The 25,958-nt window shown below is 40.6% G+C and overlaps 1 protein-coding gene across 1 annotated transcript in view; it reads right to left on the bottom strand.

Moving 5' to 3' along the window:
- SFI1 (SFI1 centrin binding protein) overlaps positions 1-25,958 on the bottom strand; it is a 124,318-nt gene that overhangs the window by 65,613 nt on the left and 32,747 nt on the right. The window contains exons 4-6 of the mRNA XM_023733708.1: positions 25,862-25,933; positions 15,437-15,547; positions 13,570-13,664 (exon numbers count right to left, since the gene is read on the bottom strand). Of these exons, the coding sequence (XP_023589476.1) occupies positions 13,570-13,664; positions 15,437-15,547; positions 25,862-25,933 (278 nt within the window). The remainder of the gene's footprint in view (positions 1-13,569; positions 13,665-15,436; positions 15,548-25,861; positions 25,934-25,958) is intronic.

Below are 25,958 nucleotides of genomic sequence, written 5' to 3'. Positions count from 1 at the left end.
GTTGTCAAGGATTTCATTTTACTTGGATCCACAATCAACACCCACGTAAGCAGCGGTCAAGAAATCAAATGACACACTCCACTGGGCAAATCTGCTATAAAAGACCTCTTTAAAGTATTAAAAAGCAAAGATGTCACCTTGAAGACTAAGATGCGCCTGACCCTAGCCATGGTGTTTTCAACTGTCTCTCATCATGCAAAAGCTGGACAATGAGTAAGGAAGACTGAGGAAGAACTGATGCTTTGAATTATGGTGTTGGTGAAGAATAATGAATATATCATGGACTGCCAAGAGCACAGATTTGTCTTGGAAGAAGTACAGCCGGAATGCTCCTGAGAAGCAAGGATGGCGAGACTACATATCACATACTTTGGACACGTTATCAGGAGGGACAAGTCCCTCCTGATAAGGACATCATGCTTGGTAAAGTAGAGGGTCAGCAAAAAAGAGGAAGACCCTCAACAAGATGGACTGACACAGTGGCTGCAACAATGGGCTCAAGCATAAAAACGATAGTGAGGATGGTGCAGGACGGGCGGTGTTTCATTCTGTTGTACATGGTGTCGCTATGAGTCAGAACCAACTCAATGGCCACTAACCACAGCAACAATTTCAGGGGAATGGCTCACACAGTTGAGGAGGCTGGCAAATCCCAAATCTGTGGGTCAGGCAGCAGGCTGGAGGCTTCTCCTAACTCAAGTGGTTGCAGGGGCTGATGAACCCAAAAGCAGTAGGTCAGGTGGCAGGCTGCTGGCTCATGTCCCAAGAACCAGAGGTCAGAGAGGCGGGGCCAAGATGGTGGAGTAGTCAGATACTTCCTGTGGTCCCTCTTGTAACAAAGACCCGAAAAAACAGGTGAATCAATTATATATGACAATCTAGGAGCCCTGAATATCAAAGGAAAAGTTGAGAAATTGGACTGAGCAGCAGGGGGAGGGAGAGATGGTTCAGAAGTAGTGAGCAGTTGCTGGACCTGACCCGGCAGGAACAGACACCTTGCAGGCGGGATGGGCTGGTGTGCACAGTAAGGGAAGCAGTGGTGCTCGGGACACGTTTTCCACATTGGGAGAGACTGAGAGGCGGAGAGTTTACTCAAGCATCCAGAACTAGTGAAAAGCGGCGCTTGATCGGCAAAAGATAAGTACGTGTGTCTAACCTACTGCGTGTATCAAAAAACACCGCCTTTGGGAAGAACTGCTCTCCCATTCACCTGCCCCCTCCCTGCTCTGCACCAGTCCCAGGCTGGCTTCAGCAACTGCCACGTCCCCTGGGTCATGCACCCTGAGCCATTCTCTCAGCTTTGGAGGGGGAACAAACAAACAGGAAAAAATAATCTGCCAGCTCCCCTAAGCCAGGAACTCATGGCAGCCACAGCCCCTTTGACTAGGCACAAGCATAAGGGGGCCACAGACTTTGAATGCCTTTCACACCTGCACAGACCTGTGTGGGCCTATTTCAACAGCGTAGACCCTCATTAGCACAGTACAACAGGGTATATACTTGAAGCCTATTTTCAACCATATCAGCTATAAAGTGGAGTGGCAGATTCGTGACATGTGACACCACTTGGCCCATTAAGCAGGGTCCTCACTTACCCCACATCAGGGGCCTGACGACTGGTGGCTCCTCCCACTCCACCTAGCCACCCCCGACACGGGTCCAAGAATAAGTGGTGCCTCCCAGTCCTTACAGTCAACTGCACTGAGTCCCCATAATCTGGCTGCAAAACCCACCCACCTACACGCTCTAGGGAACAGAGACACGCTTTCCTCCCAGATACTCAGGGGCAGCCATCAGCCCCCTGCCTTGCTTAGCACATGACCCCCTACTGCAGCCAGATACCTGTGCCTACTGCAATCACCCCAGCCCATCTAGGACTCTAGGTGAGAAACTGCACCACACAATTGGTGACCGACTACCTAGATACCTGAGCTGACTTCATACAAGAAAAGCAAACGGACTCCTGGGCTCACATACCTAGTAACAGCTCTAATCACCTGGTTACAGGACACGAGAGCTTCAAAGGCACGAATAATCAAACTAGCTCACATAATCAGCCTATTTGGGCATATCAAAACAAAACAAGAAGCTAGGACACAGTAAGCAAACATAAAATAAATCAGTATAATAACTTATTGATGGCTCGGAGACAACAGTCAATATCAAATTACATAAAGAGGCAGATCACGAAGGCTTCAGAAAGCACTCAAAACAAAGAATCAAGAAACCGTCCAGAGAAAGAGAACTTCTTGGAATTACCAGAGGTAGAATACAGAAGATTAATATACAGAGCTCTTTAAGCTATCAGGAATGAGATCATGCAAAACACTGAACAAGCCAAGGAACACACAGACAAAGCAATAGAGAAACTTAAGAAGGTTACACAAGAGCATAATGAGAAATTTAACAGGCTGCAAGAATCCACAGAGACACAGCAAACAGAAATCCAAAAGATTAACAATAAAATTTCAGAATTTCAGAAAGTCAGAGGAGCAGAACTGAAGCAATGGAAGTCAGAATTAGTGAGATTGAAGATTAAACACTTGACACCAACTTATTTGAGGAAAAACTGGATAAAAGAATTTTTAAAACATGAAGAAATCCTATGAATTATGTGGGATTCTATCAAGAGGAATAACCGATGAGTGACTGGAGTACCAGAACAGGGGGGAATAAACAGGAAATACAGAGAGAATTGTTGAAGATTTGTTGGCAGAAAACTTCCCTGATATCGTGAAAGATGAGAAGACATCTACCCAAGAAGCTCATCAAACCCCACACAAGGTAGATCCCAACAGAAAGTCACCATGACATATTATAATCAAACTTGCCAAAACCAAAGATAAAGAGAGAATTTTAACAGTGGCTAGGGATAAACGAAAAGTCATTACAAAAGAGAGTCAATAAGATTAAGCTCGGACTACTTAGCAGAAATCATGCAGGCAAGAAGGCAACGGGATAACATATATAAAGCGTTGAAGGAAAAAAATTTCCAGCCAAGAATTATGTATCCAGCAAAACTGTCTTGCAAATACGATGGCGATATTAGGGTATTTCCAGATTAACAGAAGTTTAAGGACTCTATAAAAACCAAACCAAAATTACAAGAAATACCAAGAACCAGAGGTCAGAGGATGACAAGTCAGATGTAGTATTGAGAAAGAGAGACAGCGAGTTTTGCTAGAATATCCATATACTGGATGCAGGCTACACCCCGAAGGAGACTCCCATTTCAAATAACTGGCTGCTCACAAAAAGATCACAAAATGGAGCATAATTATATCATATCTGACAAACCACTGAGAATCACAGCCTAGCCAAGTTGACACATAACATTAACCATCACAGTCCACCCTTTGTCAACCAGGCATCTCTCTACATATCTCCTTAAACCATACATAATCTCTAAATAAAGACAAATATAAAGACATACTTGCGCTTAACGTGATACAAGTAACAAACATACTACTGAAAATGCACGGCCTTGTTTATCTCTTGTATTTTACAGTAAGTAACGGAATAAGGGTGAGAAGAAAACAAAGATATTTATTTACACATGTACACACACACATATATCAAAACAAGGAAGAAATACTCATAACAATTACAGTCCTCATTTCTGCAACTAGTCATGTGGTTGTAACTGGTATTTAGAACTATCTTCTTTCACTACCCATTCCGTTTTCCCTTTGACCTCAGTAAGCACCTCAGCTGGTTGTGGTTCTTTTCCTCATGGGGTGACCAAATCCTTCATTCCTGAAGGGTCTGGCCCATAAGAAGTCATGATGGAATTGGGTTGCTGTAGTTTTCCACTGACTTTAACCACAAGGCATAGTAATACTAAGAGTCGTCCTAATGGATCTCCTGTACTCCAGACATACTCTTCTTTACTTCCATTAGGTAATATCAATCTGATTTCCTCTTGGTAATCAAGATCAATCACACCATCCAATATAGTAACTCCCTTCTTTGCCTGTTGATCCAGAGCCATGAGGAACCCAAAGCGGCCAGGTGGCATTCTTAACTGAAATTCAATGGAATCGGTGCTGTGTCTTCTAGCGGGAGCATCCCTCCCTTTGAAACTAAGACTTCTAGACCCACACAGCATAGGGTCATGGGGACAAAAGCAAAAATTATGTGAGTGGGTCACTGGGGGTAATAGTGACTGGTGCCACTCCCATTTTCACCTCTTGATTCCTGGACCCATGAATTCTGACTATGGAAGAAAAGTAACATACATTGAATGCTGGTTTATAGAATATACAGCCTCCTGGAGAACACTGCCCCAAACTTGCAAGGTATTGCCCCTAGCTGCCGCCATAACTTGTGTTTTTAAAAGGCCATTTCATCGTTCTATCAAGCCAGCTACTTCAGGATGATGGGGAACATTGTAAGACCAGTGAATTCCATGAGCATGGGTCCACTGCTGCACTTCATTTCCTGTACAGTGAGTTCCTTGATCTGAGGCAATGCTGTGTGGGATACCACAATAGTACATAAGGCATTCTGTAAGTCCACAGATGGTATTTTTGGCAGAGGCACTGCATGCAAGGAAGGCAAATCTGTATCCACAGTTTAAGTGTCTACACAAGTAAGTAAAATACGCTGCCCTTTCCACAGTGGAAGTGGACCAATGAAATCAACCTGCCACCAGGTTGCTGGCTGCTTACCACTAAGAATGGTACCATATCAGAGACTCAGGGTTGGTCTCTGCTGCTGGAAGATAGGGCAATTGGCACGTGGCTGTAACCAAGCTGGTTCTGGTGAGTTAAAGTCGGTGTTGCTGAGCTTATGGATAACCTCCATCTCTGCCACCTGGGCCACTTTGTTCATGAGTTCACTGGGCAATGATGGGAGTGGCTGGGAAAAAAGGCTGACTGGTTTCCACGGAATGCATTATCCTACCCACTTGACTGTTAAAATCCTCCTCTGCCGAGATCACCCTTTGGTGAGCATTTACAAGAGACACAAATATTTTCACTTCTTTGGCCTATTCAGAGAGGTCTATCCACTTGCCTCTTTCCCACACCTCCTTGTCACCAATTCTCCAATCATGTTCCTTCCAATTCCGACTATCCAGCCAAACCTCTGGCCACAGCCCGTGAATCAGTATGCAGTCGCGCATCTGGCCATCTCTCCTTCCAAGCAAAATAAACAACCAGGTGTACTGCTTGAAGTACTGCCCACTGGAAGAATTTCCCTTCATCACTGTCCTTCAAGGAGGTTTCAGAAAGGGGTTACAGCGCTACTGCTGTACACTTCCTAGTGTGGCCTGCATATCGCACAGAACCATCTGCAAACCAGGCACGAGTTTTCTCTTCCTCAGTCAACTGATCATAAGAACTTCCCGTGGGGTCATAGGTGCAGACTGAGAGAAGGAAGGTAATGTGACAGGAGTGGGGACCATATGCATTTGGGCTACTTCCTCACGTAACTTATTTGTGCCTTCAGGTTCTGCTATAGCCCAGTCTCGTACATACCACTATCATTTAGTGATGTAGTGCTGCTGTGCAGATCTGATTTTATAACTCTGTGGGTTAGACAACACCAAGTTCATGATGGGCAGCTCAGGCTGCATGGTGACTTGGTGGCCCATGATTAAGCGTTCAGTCTCTACCAAGGCCCAGTAACAAGCCAAAAGCTGTTTCTCAAAAGGAGAGTAGTTATCTGCAGAGGATGGCAGGGTTATGCTCTAAAATTAAGGGTCTTAGCTGTTATTGACCAATACGGGTTTACCAGACTCCAAATAGCATCTCTATCTGCCACTGAAACTTTAAGAACCACTTGATCAGACTGATCATATGGCCCTAGTGTCAGACTGGTTTGCATGGCAGCCTGAACCTGCTGCAGTGCCTTCTCTTGTACTGGGCTCCACTCAAAACTAGCAGCTTTTTGAGTCACTCAATGAACACTTTATCCAAATAACACTCATCTTCTACACTTGTTTGTCCACTGCGCCCTCTCCTTTGAGGTATTTTTATAAGCATCGCTATGCCAGTTTTTTTCACATGCTGCTGTAAAAAAAATTAGCATAGTGCACATCAAAAATATCTTGTGGGGGTAGGACACAGTGGGCAAACAAACATAGAAGGCACGTGTTATCTGTGTAAAAATATGGTAGGCCAGAGTATCACACAAAAATGAGGGATGTGATGCTTTCAAAATCCAAACAGGCCCACTAGGGATTGTGCCTCCTTTTTAGTTTTTGGAGGGGCCAGAAGTAACAACTTATTCCTTCACTTTAGAAGGAATATCTCGACATACCCCACACCACTGGACTCCTAGAAATTTCACTGAGGTGGAAGGCACCTGAATTTTTGCCAAATTAATTTCCCACCCTCCAGCACGTAAACGTCTTACCAGTAAGTCTAGAGGCATTGATGCTTTTTCCTTACTAGGTAAAATCAGCATAATGCCATCAGTGTAGTGGACCAGTGTGACGTCTTGTGAAAGGGCAAGGTGATTAAGGTCCCTGTGGACTAAATTACGATATAGGGTAGGAGTGTTGATATACCCAAGGTAGGATTGTGAAGGTGTATTGATGGTCTTGCCAGATGAAGGCAAACTGCTCCTGGTGATCCTCTGAAACTAAAATTGAGAAAAAGGCATTAGCCAGATCAATAGCTGCATACCAGGTACCACGAGATATATTAATTTGCTCAAGCAATGAAACTACATTTGGAACAGCAGATGCAACTGGAGTCACCACCTGGTTAAGTTTATGACAATTCACTCTCATTCTCCAAGATCCATCTGTTTTTTGCACAGGCCAAGTAGGCAAGTTGAATAGGGATGCGGTGGGAATCACAACCCCTGCATCCTTCAAGTCCTTGAGGGTGGCACTAATCTCTGCAATCCCTCCAAGAATGTGGTATTGCTTTTGGTTTACTATTTTCCTAGGTAATGGCAGTTCTAATGGCTTCTACTTGGCTTCTTCTACCATAGCAGCCTTTACTCCACCTGTCAGGGATCCAGTGTGGAGGTTCTGCCAGTTGCTGAGTATGTCTATTCCAATTATGCATATGGGGAAATCACTACACAATGGGTTCAGAGACACACTGCACCCACTGTGAGATGGACTTGAGCTAACATTCCATTAATAACCTGATCTCCATATGCCCCTACTCTGACTGGTTGGCCAGTGATCTTTTGGGTCTCCTGGAATTAGTGTCAGTTCAGAGCCAGGGTCCAGCAACCCCGAAAAGTCTGATTATTTCCTTTCCCTCAACGAACAGTCACTCTGGAAAAAGACCATAGATCTCTTTGGGGAAGGCTGGAAGAAAGATTAACAGTATAAATTTTTGGCAGTGTACTGGAGTCCTTCCTCAAGGGGACATAGCCTCCCCTTCATTCAAGGAATTGTGAGTCTTCAAACTCTTTCAAGTCTGGGAATTGACTGAGGGGCTATGACTCTATTCTGGCGATTTGAGTTAGCCTGCTGTTCACTCGACCTAGAATTCTTCTGCTTGTACAGATCAAGAAAATATTTAGTGGATTTCCCATCTATTTCACTCCTAAGGACACCATGACTATAAGCAGCCAATGCCATTAAGTCCGTATGAGTCAGAATATTCTGATTACTGCTTTGACTCTGCTGTCCGTTATGGTAACCACGTCCACCTTGTCTTTGGTGATTAAGTGCCACCACTTGGCCCCTACTGCCCCTGGGTCCAATCAGCCCCACTGTAGTTAGGTGTCTTAATTCAGTAAGGGCAGTTTCCTCTTACATTAAAATAGAAATCACAACAGTCTTCAAGGATGCTGTGGCTCTCTTCACAAATTTGTTCCTCACCATTGTGGTGAAAGGTGTGTCCTCTGGCCACTCCATGGGTGGGTCTGTGGGTCCAACCTGATAAATCCACTCTAACATGTCAATTTCCCTAAGTCTTTGGATATCTTCTTCTACAGTATACTAACACAGTTCTGGCATTTGTCAACTTGATTTGTGTAGGCTACTGCTTAATCCATGCTTCAGTGAACCAATCAAATAAACCATTAGATCTTTTCTAACCTCTTGAGCTGAAGCACTGAATGTAGAATCTGTGCTTAGTGGGCCCATCTCAATAAACTCACATTGATTCAACTTCATGTTTCTTGCACCATTACCCTACACCCATAATAGCCATATTCCCCAGGTTTCTGTTTGTATATATTAGAAAAATCAAGCAGTTCTTTCGGAGTGTAGCGTACCTCCTCATGGGTCACACTTCGTACTTCACCTCTTGAGGCTAGCTGGGACTTAAGTCTAGTTACAGATCTAGAAGCAAAAAATGAGTGGTGGGGATGTGTCCTGGGGACATTCAGCACTGTCTTGTAAAGCATCTGCCTCAGGTAATGCCCCAGGTACCACCCTAGGTGATATCTCAGACAAAGACTATTCGGACACAGTTGTGTTAATCTCATCAGACAGGGGTAGAAGGGATAATAGTCTTATTGGGGAGGGTAGCTTAGCAAACAAAGATGGAATAACCTCTTCAGATGAGAGTATGATGGCTGTTCTGTTGACAGGAGTGATTCAACAGAATTTAGGGGCTTAATGTCCCAAGCTTCCTGATTATCTGCCCATATGTCCCCATCTCACATTTCAGGTTCCCATTTCTTCCCAATTAATGCCCTCATTTTTAGTTCTGATACAATTCGAGGTTGAGAATTCAACTGGCATAGTAATTCAGCCACTCTTATGATAAGATTCTGGGTTTGGGTTTCAACAATATCAGTCCTGTTACTACAAGAAATAAAGGTTTCTTTTAGGGCACAAGTGGCAACTTTCAGTCTTGTATGTGGCACTTGAATTGTGACTCTGAAGCACCAAGTTCATCCCTTTCTTTTACCACTTTGCCTAGCGAAAGCAGGATCAATCATTTGGCTTCCTTATACTTCTCATTCTGACAAAATTGCAGAAAAGTACCAAATATGCAAGCATCCCTGGTGGTGCAGTGGTTAAGTGCTCAGCTGCTAACCAAATGGTCAGCAGTTCAAAGCCAGCAGCCACTCTGTGGGAGAAAGATATGGCAGTTGGCTTCCATAAAGATTACAGCCTTGGAAACCCTACCAGGAAGTTCTACTCTGTCCTACAGGGTCGCTATGAGTCTGAAACGACTCAATAGCAATGGGTTCAGTTTTTTTTTTTTTTTTAAATCAAACATGCAATCACCCAGAGCCTTGTCTCTCACAAATGTTTGATCCAATGGTAGTGACAGTCTGCGTATTTCTATTGCCACCTCACGCCATGGATTAGTAGTGCCCTCCTTACTACTGGAGGCAGAGTCATCAGCGCCTTTAAGACTAGCCAGACTTGAGAATCAATTCAGAAAACTCATTTTTATGATTTTGTTCCTCTACAACCATTCTCAGTACCAAATGTCTAAGGCTGGGTTCTCTAGGACAGCAAAACCAATGAAGTGTATATATAAATAGAGAGAGAGATTTATTTCGAGGGACTGGCTTATACAATTGTGAGACTGGCAAGTCCCAAATCCATGGGTCAAGTATCAGGCTGGAGGCTTCTCCTGACTCACATGGTTGCAGGGGCTAATGAACCTAAAAACGGTAGGTCAGGTGGAAGGTTGCTGGCTCATGGGGTTCCTGGAACTGGCAAATCTCAAAATTCGTGGTCAGGCAGCAGGCTGCTGGCTCACATCCCAAGAACCGGAAGTCAGAGGATAACGAGTCAGATGCAGGATAGAGAGAGAGCTTTGCCAGAACATCCATATATAATGAATGCAGGCCACACCCCAAGGAAACTCCCCTTTCAACTGACTGGCTGCTCACATCAGATCACAAAATGGAGGATGATTATATAATATCTGCAAAACCACTGAAAATCATGGCCTAGCCAAGTTGACACATAACATTAACCATTATATCCCCTAAGATCAGTAACAAGAGAAGGATGTTCACTCTCACGACTCCTATTTAATATCATACTAGAAGCCCTAGATAATGCAATAAAACAATAAAAAGAATTTGGAAAGTAAGAAATAAAGCTGTCACTATTCACACACACCTTGACTGTCTACATAGAATCACATGGAATCTACAAAAAAAGCTCCTAGCATTAATAAACAAGCTTAACACTGACTTTGCAGCCTATAAAGATCAATATGTAAAACTACAGAACTTTTAGAAGAAAATACAGGAGAAAATCTTTGTGACCTTGGGTTAGACAGAGTCAGGTGTCAGGCTGGAGGCTTCTGACTCACATGTAGTAGGTCAGGTGGAAGGCTGCTGGCTCATGGAGTTGTTGGAACTGGTCAATCTCAAAAACATCAAAAACACAAACCATAACAGAAGAAACTGATAAACTGGACTTCATCAAATTTAAAAACTTGCTTTGCAAAAGACACTGTTTAGAGAATGAAAAGACAAGCCACAGATCGGGAGAAAATATTTGCAAATCTGACAAAAGACTTACAATCAGAATATATTAAAAGACTTAAAATTCAACAAAAAGAATAACCCAACTTTTAAAAGGACAAATATCTTGAACAGACATGTCATCAGAGAAATAAGCATAAGAAAATATTCAACATCATTAATCATTAGAGAAACGCAAATTTAAACCACAATGAGATACCTTTACATATTTATTATTAAACTTACTAAAAAAAAAAAAAATTTTTTTTTTCTTTTTAATGGTAATACCCAGTGCTAGTGAGGATGCAGAGCAAGCGGAACTCTCATAAATTGCTGGTGGGAATGCAAAGTGGTACAGCCAAGCTGGAAAACAATTTGGCAGTTTCTTATACAGTTAAACATATACCTACTATGTGATCCAGCAATCCCACTCCTAGATAATCTACCCAAGAGAAATGTTCACCCAGAAACCTGCATACAAACATTTATAGCAGCATTATTCACAATTGTCTAAAACTGGAAACAACCCAGATGTCCTTCAACCAGTAAATGGATAAACGCACTGTGGTACTATATCAATACAATGAAATGCTACTCAGCAATAAAAAAGGAATATCAGCAAATTGGATAAATCTCAAACGCATTATGCTAAGAAAACAGAGTCAAAAGGCTAGGCTACACTGTATGATCCCATTTATATGACATTCTAGAAAAGGCAAAACTATAGGGACCGATAACAGATTAGTGGTTACCTGGGGTGAAGTATGAAGGGAGGGTGCAACAGAAGGTTAACACAAGGGAATTCTTTTGGGGTGTCACAGAATTGTTCTCTCTTTATCGTGGTGGTGGTTACATAACTCTATGCCATTTGTCAAAACTCACAGCACTGTACACCAAAAGCACTGAATTTTACTGTATGTAAATTTAAAACTAAACAACATAAAAAAGTTAGTTATCAGCTAATTATGGAAACAATTTGTCTGGTACTATAACTAAAAGGTGTGGGTAAGAGCTTCAGGAACACAGAAAGGAGAAGGAAGTGCCCACTGTGCTGGAGATCAGGAAAAGCTACATAAAAAAAGATGACATTTAAAATGGGCCTGAAAGAGGAACTGCAGATGCAAAGATATGGAAATTCACATGCAATGTGGCCAGGGTCTAGGGCGTAGGGTGTGTGGGAGGGCATGGTGGGGGAAGAGGTGAAGACCTTTTATGCCATACCAAAGAGTGTTGATGTCATTCTGTAACTAAAGAGGAGTCAAAAGAATTTTTATGCAAAGGAGAGAGATGATTTTATCTATGGCTTCTCACTCTTACAGCTATGTGTACAAGGAGAAGACAGAGAAAATAAATGCAGGGAAATCAATTAAAGAGATACTTATAACATCCTGGGGAAAAGATGAATATTAACCTCAGGCCGTGGCAGTGGAACTAAAAAAAAGATGCCTGCAAGTAATACTTCAGAGGGCCATCTTAGATAACTGCATGATATGAGGCACGAGGAATGGACAAGCTATTCCTAAATAAGGTTTCTCACTTAGATAAGAAAAGCAGGAGGAAGAGCAGGTCTAAATAGCTGGGAAGCTGACAAGCTGTATTTGTGACCTGCAGTGTTTGAGGCGCCTGCAGGACATTCATGTGGAATGTCTACAAGGCAGCTGCTAATGCAGGCTGCATTATCATTTCAAAACTTGATACTTTTTCCCTTCGACTCCCCACACAGGCTTCTGGCTTAACTCACAGAGAAACCAGACACTGACCAGAGAAAAGACCACAGAGAAACTGGCTACAGGATTACTGAGGGGCACCCTGGGAAAAACAGCTTAGAAGTGAGCACTGTAGCAATGCTCCAGAGTCTCACTTCAATTTGCCACATGATAGCAAGATAAATGGCAATGCAACACCTGCCCAAAAACAAAGATGAGAAGGCAGAAAGGGGCAGGAAAACCAGATGAATGGAAACAGGGAACACAGGATGGAAAGGGGGAGAGTGTTCACACATTACAGGGATTGCAACCAATGTCACTTAACAATTTATGTATTATTTTTTAAATTGTTCTTTAGATGAAGGTTTACAGAACAAACTAGCTTCTCATTAAACAATTAATACACATGTTGTTTTGAGACATTGGTTACCAACCCCACGACGTGTCAACACTCTCCCTTCTCGACCTTGGGTTCCCTATTACCAGCTTTACTGCCCCCTCCTGCCTTCTAGTCCTTGCCCCTGGGCTGGCATGCCCCTTTAGTCTTCTTTTGTTTTATGGGCCTGTTTAATCTTTGGCTGAAGGGTGAACCTCAGGAGTGACTTCATTACTAAGCTAAAAGGGGATCCAGGAGCCATACTCTCCGGATTTTTCCAGTCTCTGTTAGGCTAGTAAGTCTGGTATCTTTTTGTGAGTTAGAATTTTGTTCTACATTTTTCTCCAGCTCTGTCCGGGACCCTCTATTGTGATCCCTGTCAGAGCAGTCAGTAATGGTAGCCGGGCACCATCTAGTAGTATTGGACTCAGTCTGGTGGAAGCTGTGGTAGATGTGGTCCATTAGTCCTTTGGACTAATCTTTCCCTTGTATCTTTAGTTTTCTTCATTCTCCCTTGCTCCCAAAGGGGTGAGACCAGTGAAGTACCTTAGACGGCCACTCAAAGGCTTTTAAGACCCCAGACCCTACACACCAAAGTAGAATGTAGAACATTTTCTTTATAAACTATGTTATGTCAATTGAGCTAGATGTTCCCTGAGACCATGGTCCCCGCAGTCCTCAGCACAGAAATTCCGTCCCTCAGGTAGTTTGGATGGGTTGTGTAGAAATTTTTAAACGAGAAACTAATTTGCTCTGTAAACTTTTACCTACAGCACAATAAAATGTTAAAAAAAAAAAAAAAAAAAGATAAATGGCAGCACCAGGTGCCAAGGGAGAAACCTGACCAGCTCGCTGAGCCCCCAGGGTAGGAACAGACAGTTCATGTAAATCATGGATTGACGAGCTTTAAGTGCCAGCACCATGCCATAGAGAGAAAACCATAGAGATGTGACCACACAGGAGTCCCCACTCAGAGAGTCACGCATTCTGGAAAATATGAAAAGGAACTAAACAAATCTTCCCTTAGGTCTAGAGTTATTCTCTCTAAGAAACAATGTGCTTGTCCCTCTCAAGGGCTTCTGCAAAAGTACATTTGGGCATCTTCTCTAGAGGGGTACCTCCTTTTCTCACCATAATCCTTGGCTCTCATGTACTTGTTCCTCATCTCCTGCTGCTGATGCACGTAAGTCTTCCAGGTCTGGAACATCAGACTGTACAAGTAATATCTGAGGAGCCAAAAGCAAAGGGTGTGTCTTTCAAACAAAACAACAAAACAACTTATAATCCAACACAACAAGTCAGTTCTGCACGTAGGAGAAATTAACATGGAAGCTTCTAACATGAAAAAGTCATTTCAGCACCCTAAGTTAAAATTCCATTTCCTACAATCATGGTGAAACTTATTCTCCTTGACAGCCATTCTCCACATCTCAAAGTGTCACTGAGAAAGAAAAGGTTCCACTTCTCTAAGAATAACTTCACCTTCAGCATCCACAAAGCCATGACATTTGGAATAACACCTTAATCACCCTAGTCATTCACATCATCTTACTTCTCCTTTGTGCTGGAACATGGTCAAAGACACTTTCTAAAACTTTATTTTCCTTCTCCTTCCTGGTACATACACCATACACATTAAGACCTTCACTGCATATTTTCAGTACCCCACTTCCTAAGACTTAATTTCATACTCTATCAGCTTTCCAGAACTATCTAATGCTTCTATGAGGGTAGTACTGGTTCAGTGGTAGAATTCTTGCCTTCCATGCAGGACCCAGGTTCGATTCCTGGCCAATGCACCTCATGCACAGTCACCATCTGTCTTGTCAGTGGAGGTTTGCATGTTGTTATGATGCTGAACAGGTTTCAGCAGAGCTTCCAAACTAAGACAGACGAAGAAAGACCTGGTGATCTACTTCTAAAAAATCAGCCAATGAAAGTCCTATGAATCACAGCGGCCCAATATGCAACCATTCATGGGGATGGTGTAGTTTGTTCCGTTGTACATGTGATCACCATGAGTTGGGGGTCAACTCAACAGAAGCTAACTAATATCAACAACAATACTTCTATACTTTATCTGAAATACCCAAAATTTCTGCCCCAAAGTCAACCTAAATAGAGAAGTAGCTATAAATGAGAGTTAATACCATTTTAAAGACACAATGTATAAGATATTAAGTCAATTAAGTACAGATATTAAGTAAATGAATGTAAGTAAAAGAAAAATAAAAAGAGGCCTAAAAACATGTATTTGATATAATTCCTAATTTTGACTTTTTTCTCCACTTATCCTTGGCAACACAAATGTCAAAGACCAGGGGATTTTTCTGTTTCCTTAATGAAATACGTTGGTCATATATTTTCTTCCACAGTCAACATAAATTAAAACAATTTATTATTTAAAAAACAGAATACTCTCAAAATTAGAAATTATATAAAAATGAGAATTAGTAAGAAAATCCCATTCAAATCATTAGCATAATCAACACAAAATGGTTACCTGAATTGAGAGGTGTTTCTGTGTGTGTGTGTGTGTGTGTGTGTGTGTGTGTGTGTGTGTGTGTGTGTGTGTGTGTGTGTGTGTGTGTGTGTGTGTGTGTGTGACACGCATACACAGGTTTAATTTAGGACTTTGATTGTGCTTATTCAAAAAAGGATTTGAAGCAAGACAAGAAATGATTCAAAACTTTGCTTTTTGACAAGAAACATGACAAACCAAGAAAAAACCCATTGCTGTTGAGTTGATTCCAACTCATAGCAACACTAGGATAGAGTAGAACTGCCCCATAGGGCTTCCAAGGCTGTAAATCTTTTTGGAAGTAGACTGTCACATCTTTCTCCCACAGAGTGGCTGGTGGGTTCGAACCACTGACTTTTTGGTTAGCAGACGAGTGCTTAACCATTGCGCCACCAGGGCTCCTATAGAAACACGACAACAAGGAATTATTTGATATCGTCTACAGTAAAATTAAAGTAATATAACATGAGATCTGACCTGTAGTGACAGTCAGCCCGAACACAGAGTTTCCACTCTCGATGGGAAATCCACCATTCTTCTTTCCATTCTCTGAAGACCTTCTGTAGTACTCTCTGCTCACAGTAAAATCTAGGGCAATGAGAAAAAGATCAGAGAGATGTCCATGATAACACTGGAGCTGACATTTATTCCAAAATCACAGTTTCATACTGCCATTGCCTTTCATAGAAAAAGTGTGACTCATTATTTGATAATACCAAAACAGGTCAAAAATAGATATATTTAACTTCCTCAAGTCAAAGTCTCAGAGCTACTTACACTAGAAATGAGGTTGATAAAAATTTGCACCAGAGCGTAAGCCTGGTGAAGTGTTGATGAAGTGCCCCAGCACAGAGCTGATCTTCAAAGACTGAAGAGGTGTTTTTTATTTTTATTGAGACTTTAGTGAACACACATGTCAAGTAACCTGGTCTTTGCAAAAACAGTTTGGAAAAGTCTCTAAACCAATGGACTATTAGAACCTTCAACAATTAAAAGAGACAGAGAGAGAGAAGTCAACAAGCCCTGAGGAAGGAAGAGAATCTGATTTCCAGAGTTACCACATTATATTACTCAAATGTCATGTTCAAAAAAAAAAAAATCACAAAGCATACAGAGAAACAGGGAAGGATGGCCCATTCAAAGGAACAAAATAAAATGATAGAAACCATCCCTGAGAAAGCCAAAACACTGGACTTGCTAGATAAGGACTTTAAAATAATTGTCTTAAATATGCTCAAAGAGCTAAAAGAAAACCCACAGAACTAAAGGAAATCAGGTAAACAATCTATGAACAAAATGAGAACATCAGTAAAGAGAAATTGTAAAAAGGAACCAAGTAGAAATTCTGGAGCCAAAAAGTACAATAACCAAAATGAAAAATTCACTAGAGGGGCTCAACAGCATATTTGAGCTGGCAGAGGAATCAGCAAACTTGAAGGTAAGACAATTGAAATGATGTAGCCTGAGAAACAGAAAGAAAAAAGTAAAACAAAAATGAACAGAGACTAAGGGACTTGTGAAACGCCATCAAGTGCGTCAACATACACATTATGGGAATCCCAAAGGGAGTGTTATGAATTGAATTATGTACCCCAAAAATGTGTGTCAACTTGGCTAGGCCATGATTCCCAATATTGTGTGGTTGTCCACCATTTTGTGATCTGATGTGACTATCCTATGTGTTGTAAATCCTAACCTTTATGATGTTAATAAGGCGGTTATGTTAATAAGGCAGGACTCAATCTACATGATTAGGCTGCATCTTGAGTCAATCTCTTTTGAAATATACAAAAAGAGAAGCGAGGAGAGAGGAGAGGGACTTCATACCCCCAAGAAAGTAGTGCCAGGAGCAGAGTGCGTCCTTTGGAGGAGCTGAGAAGCTCCTAGACTAGGTGGAGACTGATGACAAGGACCTTCCTCCAGAGTTAACAGAGAGAGGAAGCCTTCCCCTGGAGCTGGCACCCTGAATTTAGACTTCTAGCCTCCTAGACTGTGAAAGAAGAAATCTCTCTTTGTTAAAGCCATCTACTTGTGGCATTTCTGTTATAGAAGGACTACATAACTAAGACAGGGAGAAAAGATAGAGAAAGGGGCAGAAAGAACATATGAAGAAATAATGGCCGAAAATTTCCCAAACTTGGCAAAAGACATCAATCTACACATCCAAGAAGCTAAAAAAATTCAAGCAGGAAAAACCCAGAGAGAGCAACACTGAAACACTTTATAATCAAACTATCAAAAAACAAACAGAAAGAGAAAATCTTGAAAGCAGCATGCGAAAAGCAAATCATAACACACAAGGGATCTCAATATCATTAAATGTTGATTTCTCCTTAGAAACCATGGAGGCCAAGAGGCAGTGGGATGACATATTTAAAGAAAGAAAAAAACTGTAAACCAAGAATTATGTAGCTGGCAAAACTGTCCTTAAAAAAATGAGGGTGGAATTAAGACATTTCCAGAGAAACAAAAGCTGAGGGAGTTCATTACCACCAGACCTTCCCTACAAAAAAGGGAGGTAGTCATGCTAAATGGAGTCCTTTTAGGTTGACAGAAAGGACATAAGATAGTAACTCAAAGCTGTATAAAGAAATAAAGATCTCCAGTAAAGGTAATTTCATGGATAAATACAATGGCCAGCTTTGATTTGCAACTCTGTTTGTTATGTCCCACATGATACGAAAGACTAATGTATTTTAAAAAATATAAATTTATGTTATTGGGCACACAATGTATAAAGACGGGGGGAGGGCTGGAGTTGTATAGGAACAGAACTGTATGCTACTGAAGTTAAGCTGGTATTGATTCAAACTAGACTGTTAAAAATTTAGGATGTTAAGTGTAATACTCAGGATAACCACAAGGAAAATATCTTAAAAATTTACACAAGTGAGAAGAGCATCAAAATGGTTCACTACAAAAAATTAAATAAACACAAAAGAAGGTAATATGGGAGGAAATGAGGGACAAAAAAGGTTTAAGACACATAGAAAACAAATAGCAAAATGGCAGATGTCTTTCCTTATCAATAATCACTATAATTGCTGTTATTAGCTGCCGTTGAGTTGATTCTGACTCATGGAGACCCCACGTGTGCAGAGCAGAACTGTGCTCCATTGAGTTTTCCAGGGTGTGACCTTTCAGAAGCAGAGCACCAGGTATGTCTTCTGAGCCACCTCTGGGTAAGTTTGAACTGCCAGCTTTTCAGCTAGTAGTTGAGGGCTTAATTGTTTATACCACCCAGGGACTCCAATTACTATATACACAGGGAACAATATTCAGCCATAAAGAGAAATGAAGTTTGGATACATGCTATGACACATATGAACCTTTACAACATTGTGATAACTGAAATAAATCAAACGTAAAATGACAAATATTGTCTCATTTATATGCAGTCTCTACGCAAATGAACAGAGACAAAAGTAGACTGATGTTTAAAAAGCAGCTGGGAGAGGGAGAAATGGTGAGCTATTGCTTAATGGATACTGAGTTTCTATTTAGGGTGATGAAAAAGCTTTGTAGGTGGACTAAAAGATAATTGTACACCAATGTTCAGAGCAGCATAATTCACAATAGCCAAAAGGTGAAAACAACCCAAATGTCTATTAACCTATAAATAGATAAACAACACGTTATCCATACAATGGAATATTATTCAATCAAAAAGAGAAATGACGTTCTGATCCATGCTACAACACGGGTGAACCTTGAAAACACACTGAGTGAAATGTCAGACACAAAAGGACAATTATGATCCCACTTCTATGAAATATCCAGAATAGGCAAATGCATAAAGACCAAAGTTCATCAGTGGTTACCAGGGGCGGGTGGGAAGAGGTTAGTGGAGGGGAGCGGGCAGGAGTATTGCTAAGGGATACCGAGTTTTTGTTACGGGCAATGAAAAAACTTGGAAAAGGATAGTGGTGATTGTTGCACAACTACTGTTGTTGTTGTGTACCATCTAGCTGATTTTTCCAACTCGTATGACTCTATAGGACAGAACAGAACTACCTGATAGGTCACCTAGTCTGTAATCTTTACAGGAACAGATTGCCAGGTCTTTCCTCCCATGGAGCTGCTGATGGGTTCGAACAGCCAATCATTTGGTTAGCAGCCAAGCGCTTAACCACTGCACCACCAGGGTTCCTTTGTTGCACAACATATGTTGAATGTAATTAATGTCACTGAATTGTACACATAAAATGGTTGAAATATTTTGTTACATATATTTCACTACAATAAAAATTTTAAAACACACACGAAAATCTTCTGGAGGTAGATGGTGGCACAACACTGTGAATGTAAAACAATGCCACTGAATTGTACACTTAGAAGTGTTTAGAGTGACAAGTTTTGTGTTATATATTTTTAACTAAAATTAAATTTTTTTTTAATTTACACTACAGATTTTACAATTGTTTTAGTTATCTAGTGCTGCTATAACAGAAATACCATAAGTAGGTGGGTTTACAAACAGAAATTTATTTTCTGATGGTTTAAGAGGCTAGAAGTCCAAATTCAGGGTGCCAGCTCTAGGGGAAGGCTCTCTCTCTTTGTTGGCTCTGGTGGAAGGTCCTTGTTCCTTGGTTCCTTTGTGATCTTCACATGGTTTGGCATCTATCTTCCCCATCTCTGCTTCCTTGCTTGTCCTAATCTGCTCTTTTTATGTCTCAAAGGTGATAGGTTTAAAACACATCCTACGCTGATGTGGCCTCTTAACATAGCAAAGAAAACCCATTCCCAAATGGGATTATAGCCACAGAAACAGGCGTTAGGATTTACAACACTCATTTTTTGGGAACACAATTCAATCCACAACACCAATTAAAGATATTAAAGTAAAATAAAAATCTGACTTTTCAAGAACCATAAGTGAATTGAGCATTATTAATTCTCAATTTCTTTCATTCACCAGACTAAAAAATATTTTTAATTAGTAAAAAGCAGCAGCTTATTTCTCATCTACATGGAAGATTGAAAGTTATAAAATAAATAAATGCCTAAAGATATTCCTAGTACTTAACAGGATTATAATGTGCTAGTTTCACAGAAATCTGACCAGGGAGTTATAACAGCAAAAGATAGGTAGAAGAAAATAAAGGGAGTAGGGGGAGGTTAATAAGAAAGAAAACAGAACAGCAGTGACAAAAGAGTGTTGAAACTAACAACACACTGTCAAGATCATTGATGACTCAAGAACTCTGGTCTTGTCGATCACTTTGAATTTCTTTTCATGGTTCTGGAGATTACTAATGTGTCCCTCCTCCTTACCCACTTGAAGTTTAAAAACACTGGCCAAGAAAGCAGAGACTCAGACAGATACTTGTATACCAATGTTCACTGCAGCATTACTCACAAAAGGTAGAAACAATCCAAGTGTCCATCAACAGAAGAATGGATTAACAAAACGTGGTATATATATACAATGGAATATTATTCAACATTAAAAAGGAATGAAGTTCTGACACTTGCTACTACATGGATAAACTTTGAAAACATTATGCTAAGTGAAATAAGCCAGACACAAAACGACAAACACTACATTTATAGGAAATGTCTAGAATAGTCAACTGCCTAGAGACAGAAAGTAGATTAGTGGTTACTAGGGATGGGGGGAAGGGAAGGATGGGGAGTTATTGCTTAATGAGTACAGAATTTCTACTTCGGTAATGAAAAAGCTTTGGAAACAAATAGTAGTGATGGCTGCAGAACACTGTGTACTTAATGCCACTTAAAAATGGTAAATTTTATGTTGTATATATTTTACTACAACAATTTTTTTTTTTTTTTTTTTTACAAAACCACTAGCTAATAAAGATATTCACAGGGATATTCAGGGAGATTTCTGGTATGATATTTTCCCTCTAGCACTCCTAAAAAGTGAGAAATAAATAATTCAATATGGAAAAAGACCCCCCCCAACAAAAAAGCAAAGATCAATATGCCAATCCTTCTCCAAAGTAATAAACAAATAACCCACTTGGTTTATTTAAAAAAAGACTGAATTTGAAAACAATCAGCCCTTCCCAAGTTTCTAAGTCAATGGAAACACAGTATCAGCATTCTAATTTTGGTGAGTGCTTAAAGAACAAATATTCTCAATCTCCTTTTACAGTCTGAGAAATTGAGGCTCAGGGAGCCCAGAGACGTAATTACCAGATCAAACAATTAGCTAGGGACAGGGTTGGGACCAAAACTTGAGTCTCTTAAATTCCAATCCAGTGCTCTTTCTTCTACACCCTGCTACTACCCAAAAGCAAAAAATTTAAAATAAATTTTAAATGCAAAATTTTTAAAGCAGTGTCGTAGACGTCGTCCACTGGGTAACCCCATACCTAGTCCCAAAGCCCTGCTTCCTTCTACCACAGAAGCTGGAAAGGTTTCTTTCCCAATCTCCCCTGTAGCTAATGGTGGCCAAGGACATCATTCTGCCAACACGACAGAAGCAGAAAGCAAGCCGGGGCTTCTAGGAAAGTTTCATTTTTCTGATTTAGGGGAAGATCAAGCTGGCACCATCCCTTTCACTCCCTGCCAGAAGCTAGAACAGTCATCTGGCACCTCAGAGGACAAAGGACCTAAAGAACAGTGAACCAGAAAAACACAAAAAGCCTGAGTCTTTGATGGCATCACTGAACAACTGAACCAATACCAGTCACTGTCAACTTCCAGGCTGCTTGTGAGAAAAAGCAAATCCCAGTTATTTAGGTCACTGTCAGACTTTCTCTTACTTAGAGTCAAATGCATTTCTAAGTAATACAATCAGCATTCCCAAAGTACTCAATGTAAATAGGTATTACTTCAAAACAGGTTCTCAGTCAAATATGGGTTAAATATACATTAAATAAAATTAAGTAGGAAAGTGATTTGGGGGAAGATAATAGCTGCAACATAGTTTTTCAATCTCTGAATCCCCAGGATATACAGACAGCACCTGCATAGAAAAATGAAAAACCTATGTACAAATTACAACAAAAGCAGATGGTACGGTATTTCCCATGAATACAAAACCCTAGCAGGTGAGGACAAGCCACCCACAGTCATAAGATATGCATGGATTAGCATTTGTGCAGGAGGAAGAAGGAACAATGGAATGACATCTGAGAACAAGAGAACCCCAAAATAGCTAGTAAGGGTTCCCTGGAAAGAGCCCTGGTGGCACAGTGGTTAAGAGCTTGGCTGCTAACCAAAAGGTCAGCAGTTCGAAACCACCAGCCGCTCCTTGGAAACCCTATGGGGCAGTTCTGCTCTGTCCTATAGGGTTGCCATGAATCGGAATCAACTCGATGGCCCAACAGCTAAAGCTGGGAGGTAGTTCTAGCCTCTTCAATACCACAGCTCACATTAAAATTAAAGTGGTTGAGCAGTTCAGCAACTATGGAGTCTCAAAACTGGCCTACCAGGGCTCCCTTCTAGGACAGAGCCTCATACTAAGGAGAAACTGCTGGGAGTAGAATAAAAATTGAGCGAGATAATGACAATAGAGACAAAGGAAACAGAAAACCCAGATCAAGTGTGGTAGGGGAACAGAACCAGAATTATTTCATAGAGAAAGTTGCCAAATTTTTGAATGCTACACGAAAAACAACAGATGAGGGAACTCTGTAAAATTAGGAAAGTTTAATTGAATCTTGTCTCATTCTAAAACTGATTTCACATAAAAATGAGCAATAGAAAAGTATTTGAGTATTTAAAGTATTCAAGTCCTTAGACAAAGTTATTGTATGAAAAAAGAAGATGCCAAACATCTATCTCAGACTTAGAATTTTCTTCAGATTCTACCCTGAAAATCACAAAGCCACCCATGTGCATAGCAACCGCTGGTTACTTGATATATGTTTTGAGACAGGGTTATGTTCTCTGTGGGTCCCTAGAGTACTAAAACACACTGAAACAAACAATATTTCTACTGGAAAAGCCATTTTCAGTTAAAGCAGGGGAAGCTTTAAAAGGAAAGATCACAGTTCACAAGAATAAGAAAGATCTATGTTCTCTCATTGTGACCCTCACATTGAATAAGTCAGCTTAAATTTATGGTCTCCAGTGAAAAAGCCACAAAAGCACAACTAATTTACAATTTTTAATGTGGGGGTGAGGTAGGGTGGCTGGAGAACGTTCTGGGAGGGTGATTTTATGTGAATGCATGGATGATGGGTCCTTTCCTAACGAGTCTTCTCAATAAGAGGGAAGCATTATTCAACTGAGGAAAGGTACCAACTGACCCTTGTGCTCCATCCATATAATCTTATTTTTGGAAGTCTGGTCAGCCAGATTTAACCAAAGTAAGCCCAACATTCAGTTTAGCCGTACTGAAAATCATTTAAATCGGCCCAAAGTTGGAAGAGATAATCTTTTGTTCTTTTTAAGAAGTCTTCTTCCTATAAATTTTGAACAGTAGTATTTGATTAGCTATTTGGATTATGTTTTATTAAACCAGTAACTATACGCAACTATTACACATTTTATTGCACACTTGGGGAATAGTTTTTAATTGTATTATTTGCTAGAATAGCAGGATATGATGGATTAAAGAACAAGTGTAAGGGACTAAAATATAGAAAAGAGAGCATTGGCCTTCTCATGTAAATCCTATCTGAAGGCTGCTTAATTGATCATCCTATCCAGCATACCTATCATTCTCATTTTGTAGCTTCCACCCTCTCTGTAAATATTATTTGGCCATATAGTTTTCTAGTACTGCCCAGGAAATCTAATTTCAATACATGTATTCTATGTTTCGTACAAGTTTTTAAAGATCTAGATAAATGTGTACTCATTTACTAATACCTTCTTCAAACTAGATTTATGTGTAAAGGTTAAATATACTTATATCACTCTTAAAAACAAAAGAGGGAGCAAAATAACATGCTTACAGACAATGAAAGCACATCAGAAAGATGTGCCCACAAAATAGAACAGATTCGTAGCCTACTATTTCAAAATGAGGTAAAAGACTTTAAGAAAATAAATCCATACCTAGGCATATCATATTAAAACTTCTGAAAACTAAGACAAACAATGAATCTTCAAAAAAGTAACAACGATACTAACAGCTTACAAATGGAAGCCATAAGACAATGTAGTACCTTCAAAGTGCTGGGGGAAAACTGGCAACCAGACTTCTACACCCAGTGAAAATAGCCTCCAAAAATGAAAGTGAAAATAAAAACACTTTTAGACAAATGAAAACTGAGAGAATTCATCACCAGCAGATCTACCCTAGAGGAAATACTCAGGGATGTTCTACAGAAAAAGGAAAATGATGCAGGAAGCAAATAGAGCCACAGAGAAGGTATGTGAATAAATCTAAGTGAACATTGGTTATAAAAACTAGAATAATAATGTTTTATAAATTTTTAAATACACACAGAATTAAAATACATTACAACAATAGCATATAAGTGGTGGGCGGGGACAGGCAGAGTTAAAGTGTTCTAAGGACCTAGCCTTGACTGAGAAGAGGCAATTAACAATAGACTCTGTAAGTTACAGATACATATTATATTCTTTAGGGCAGTCACTAAAAAAAAAAAGTATAAAGCTAACAGAGGAGAACATAAATAAAATACTAAATTGAATAAAATAAAAACAAGATATTTCCAATAATGGCAAACTAGGCAATTCAGATCAACTCTCCCACAGAGAACAAGAATAACAGGACAAAATATAGGGGAAAAAAATGATCTGAAGGCATTGGATAGATGTTAAGGCAGCGAAAAAGGACAAGGTTAAGATCCAGGAGAAGGAGGAAAACCAGAGAGGTGAATTCTGCCTAAGAGCCACAGCAGGGATGGGCTGGTAACACAACAGGAGCTTCACCGTTAGAGGTCCCCAGAGAGGAGATGGCAAACAGCAGAGCCCCTCACAAAGATTTCAGAAGACACGCAAGCCAAATTTGCTTGCTAATCAACAAGGCTTGAGAGATGCCCCAGGTCAGGAAAGCCATACTATCAGAAAATGAAACAGAAAAGGTTCTAGTAACAGGAAAAGAGGCAAAGGAGAGTGAGAGGGGAGAGGTAGAGGACTCACAACATTTCAGTTTAAAAAAATAACTGCGTTCTCAATGGCTGTCAATTCTACCTCTGAAATATACTTTACACCTGGCCCCTTCTCTCCATCTCCACTGCTTTCACCTCTCCTCTGGACAACTGCACCTGTCTCTGACAGGCTTCCCTGACAGCTGTGACTTCCTCTTGCAGTCCACTCTTCTGCACTGCAGCTGAAGTGGTCTCAACTGAACAGCAGAGTGGGCAGCAGCATCTATAGAAGTGAAGCTATGGCAGAGGATCTGAACTTTCTCTTCAAGACCATTTCACTCTCCCAGTCAATGGCAACTTTTTCCCCAGATTCTGCCTAAATCAAGTCAATCTGTCAGTCTCACCAGTGCCCTGAAAGAGTTCATTTATTTCTTCTGGACAAACACTTTATTCCCCAGAGAGGATCTTAGCTGTCCTGGTTTACTTAAGTATGATTCCTTCATACATTCATTCAGTGACTGATGATGTACTAAGTGATCTACTAAGGAGCCCTGGTGGCGCAGTGGTTAAGTGCTCGGCTGCTAACCAAAAGGTCGGTGGTTTGAATCCATCAGCCACTCTGCAGGAGAAAGATGTGGCAGTCTCCTTCCGTAAAGACTGTAGCCTTGGAAACCCTACAGGGCAACTCTACTGTGTCCTATAGGATTGCTATGAGTTGGAATCAACTCGATGGCAATGGGTTTGGTTTTGGTTTAAATTATCTACTACATAATTAGGTACTATTCCTGCCTGCTGGGAGCTGGGGAAGGACAGGGAAGGAATGTAATACGTGCCATAATAAAGATTATTTGATATTAAAAAAAAAAAAAAATCAAAAAACCTGCAACAAACTCATCAGAAATTTGGTATTCTGAGCTAATACTACCTGGCTTTAGAGGGGAATACTCTTCCAAAAGTCCTTCGAATCCACAAATACAAGAACTTTCTGGCCACACATCTGAAAGAAGGAAAAAGAAAGGATA

This window comes from Trichechus manatus, unplaced genomic scaffold (assembly GCF_000243295.1).
Source record: "Trichechus manatus latirostris isolate Lorelei unplaced genomic scaffold, TriManLat1.0 scaffold00061, whole genome shotgun sequence".
NCBI classification, from domain to species: Eukaryota; Metazoa; Chordata; class Mammalia; order Sirenia; family Trichechidae; genus Trichechus; species Trichechus manatus.
This window is presented reverse-complemented; position numbering and strand designations above follow the sequence as displayed.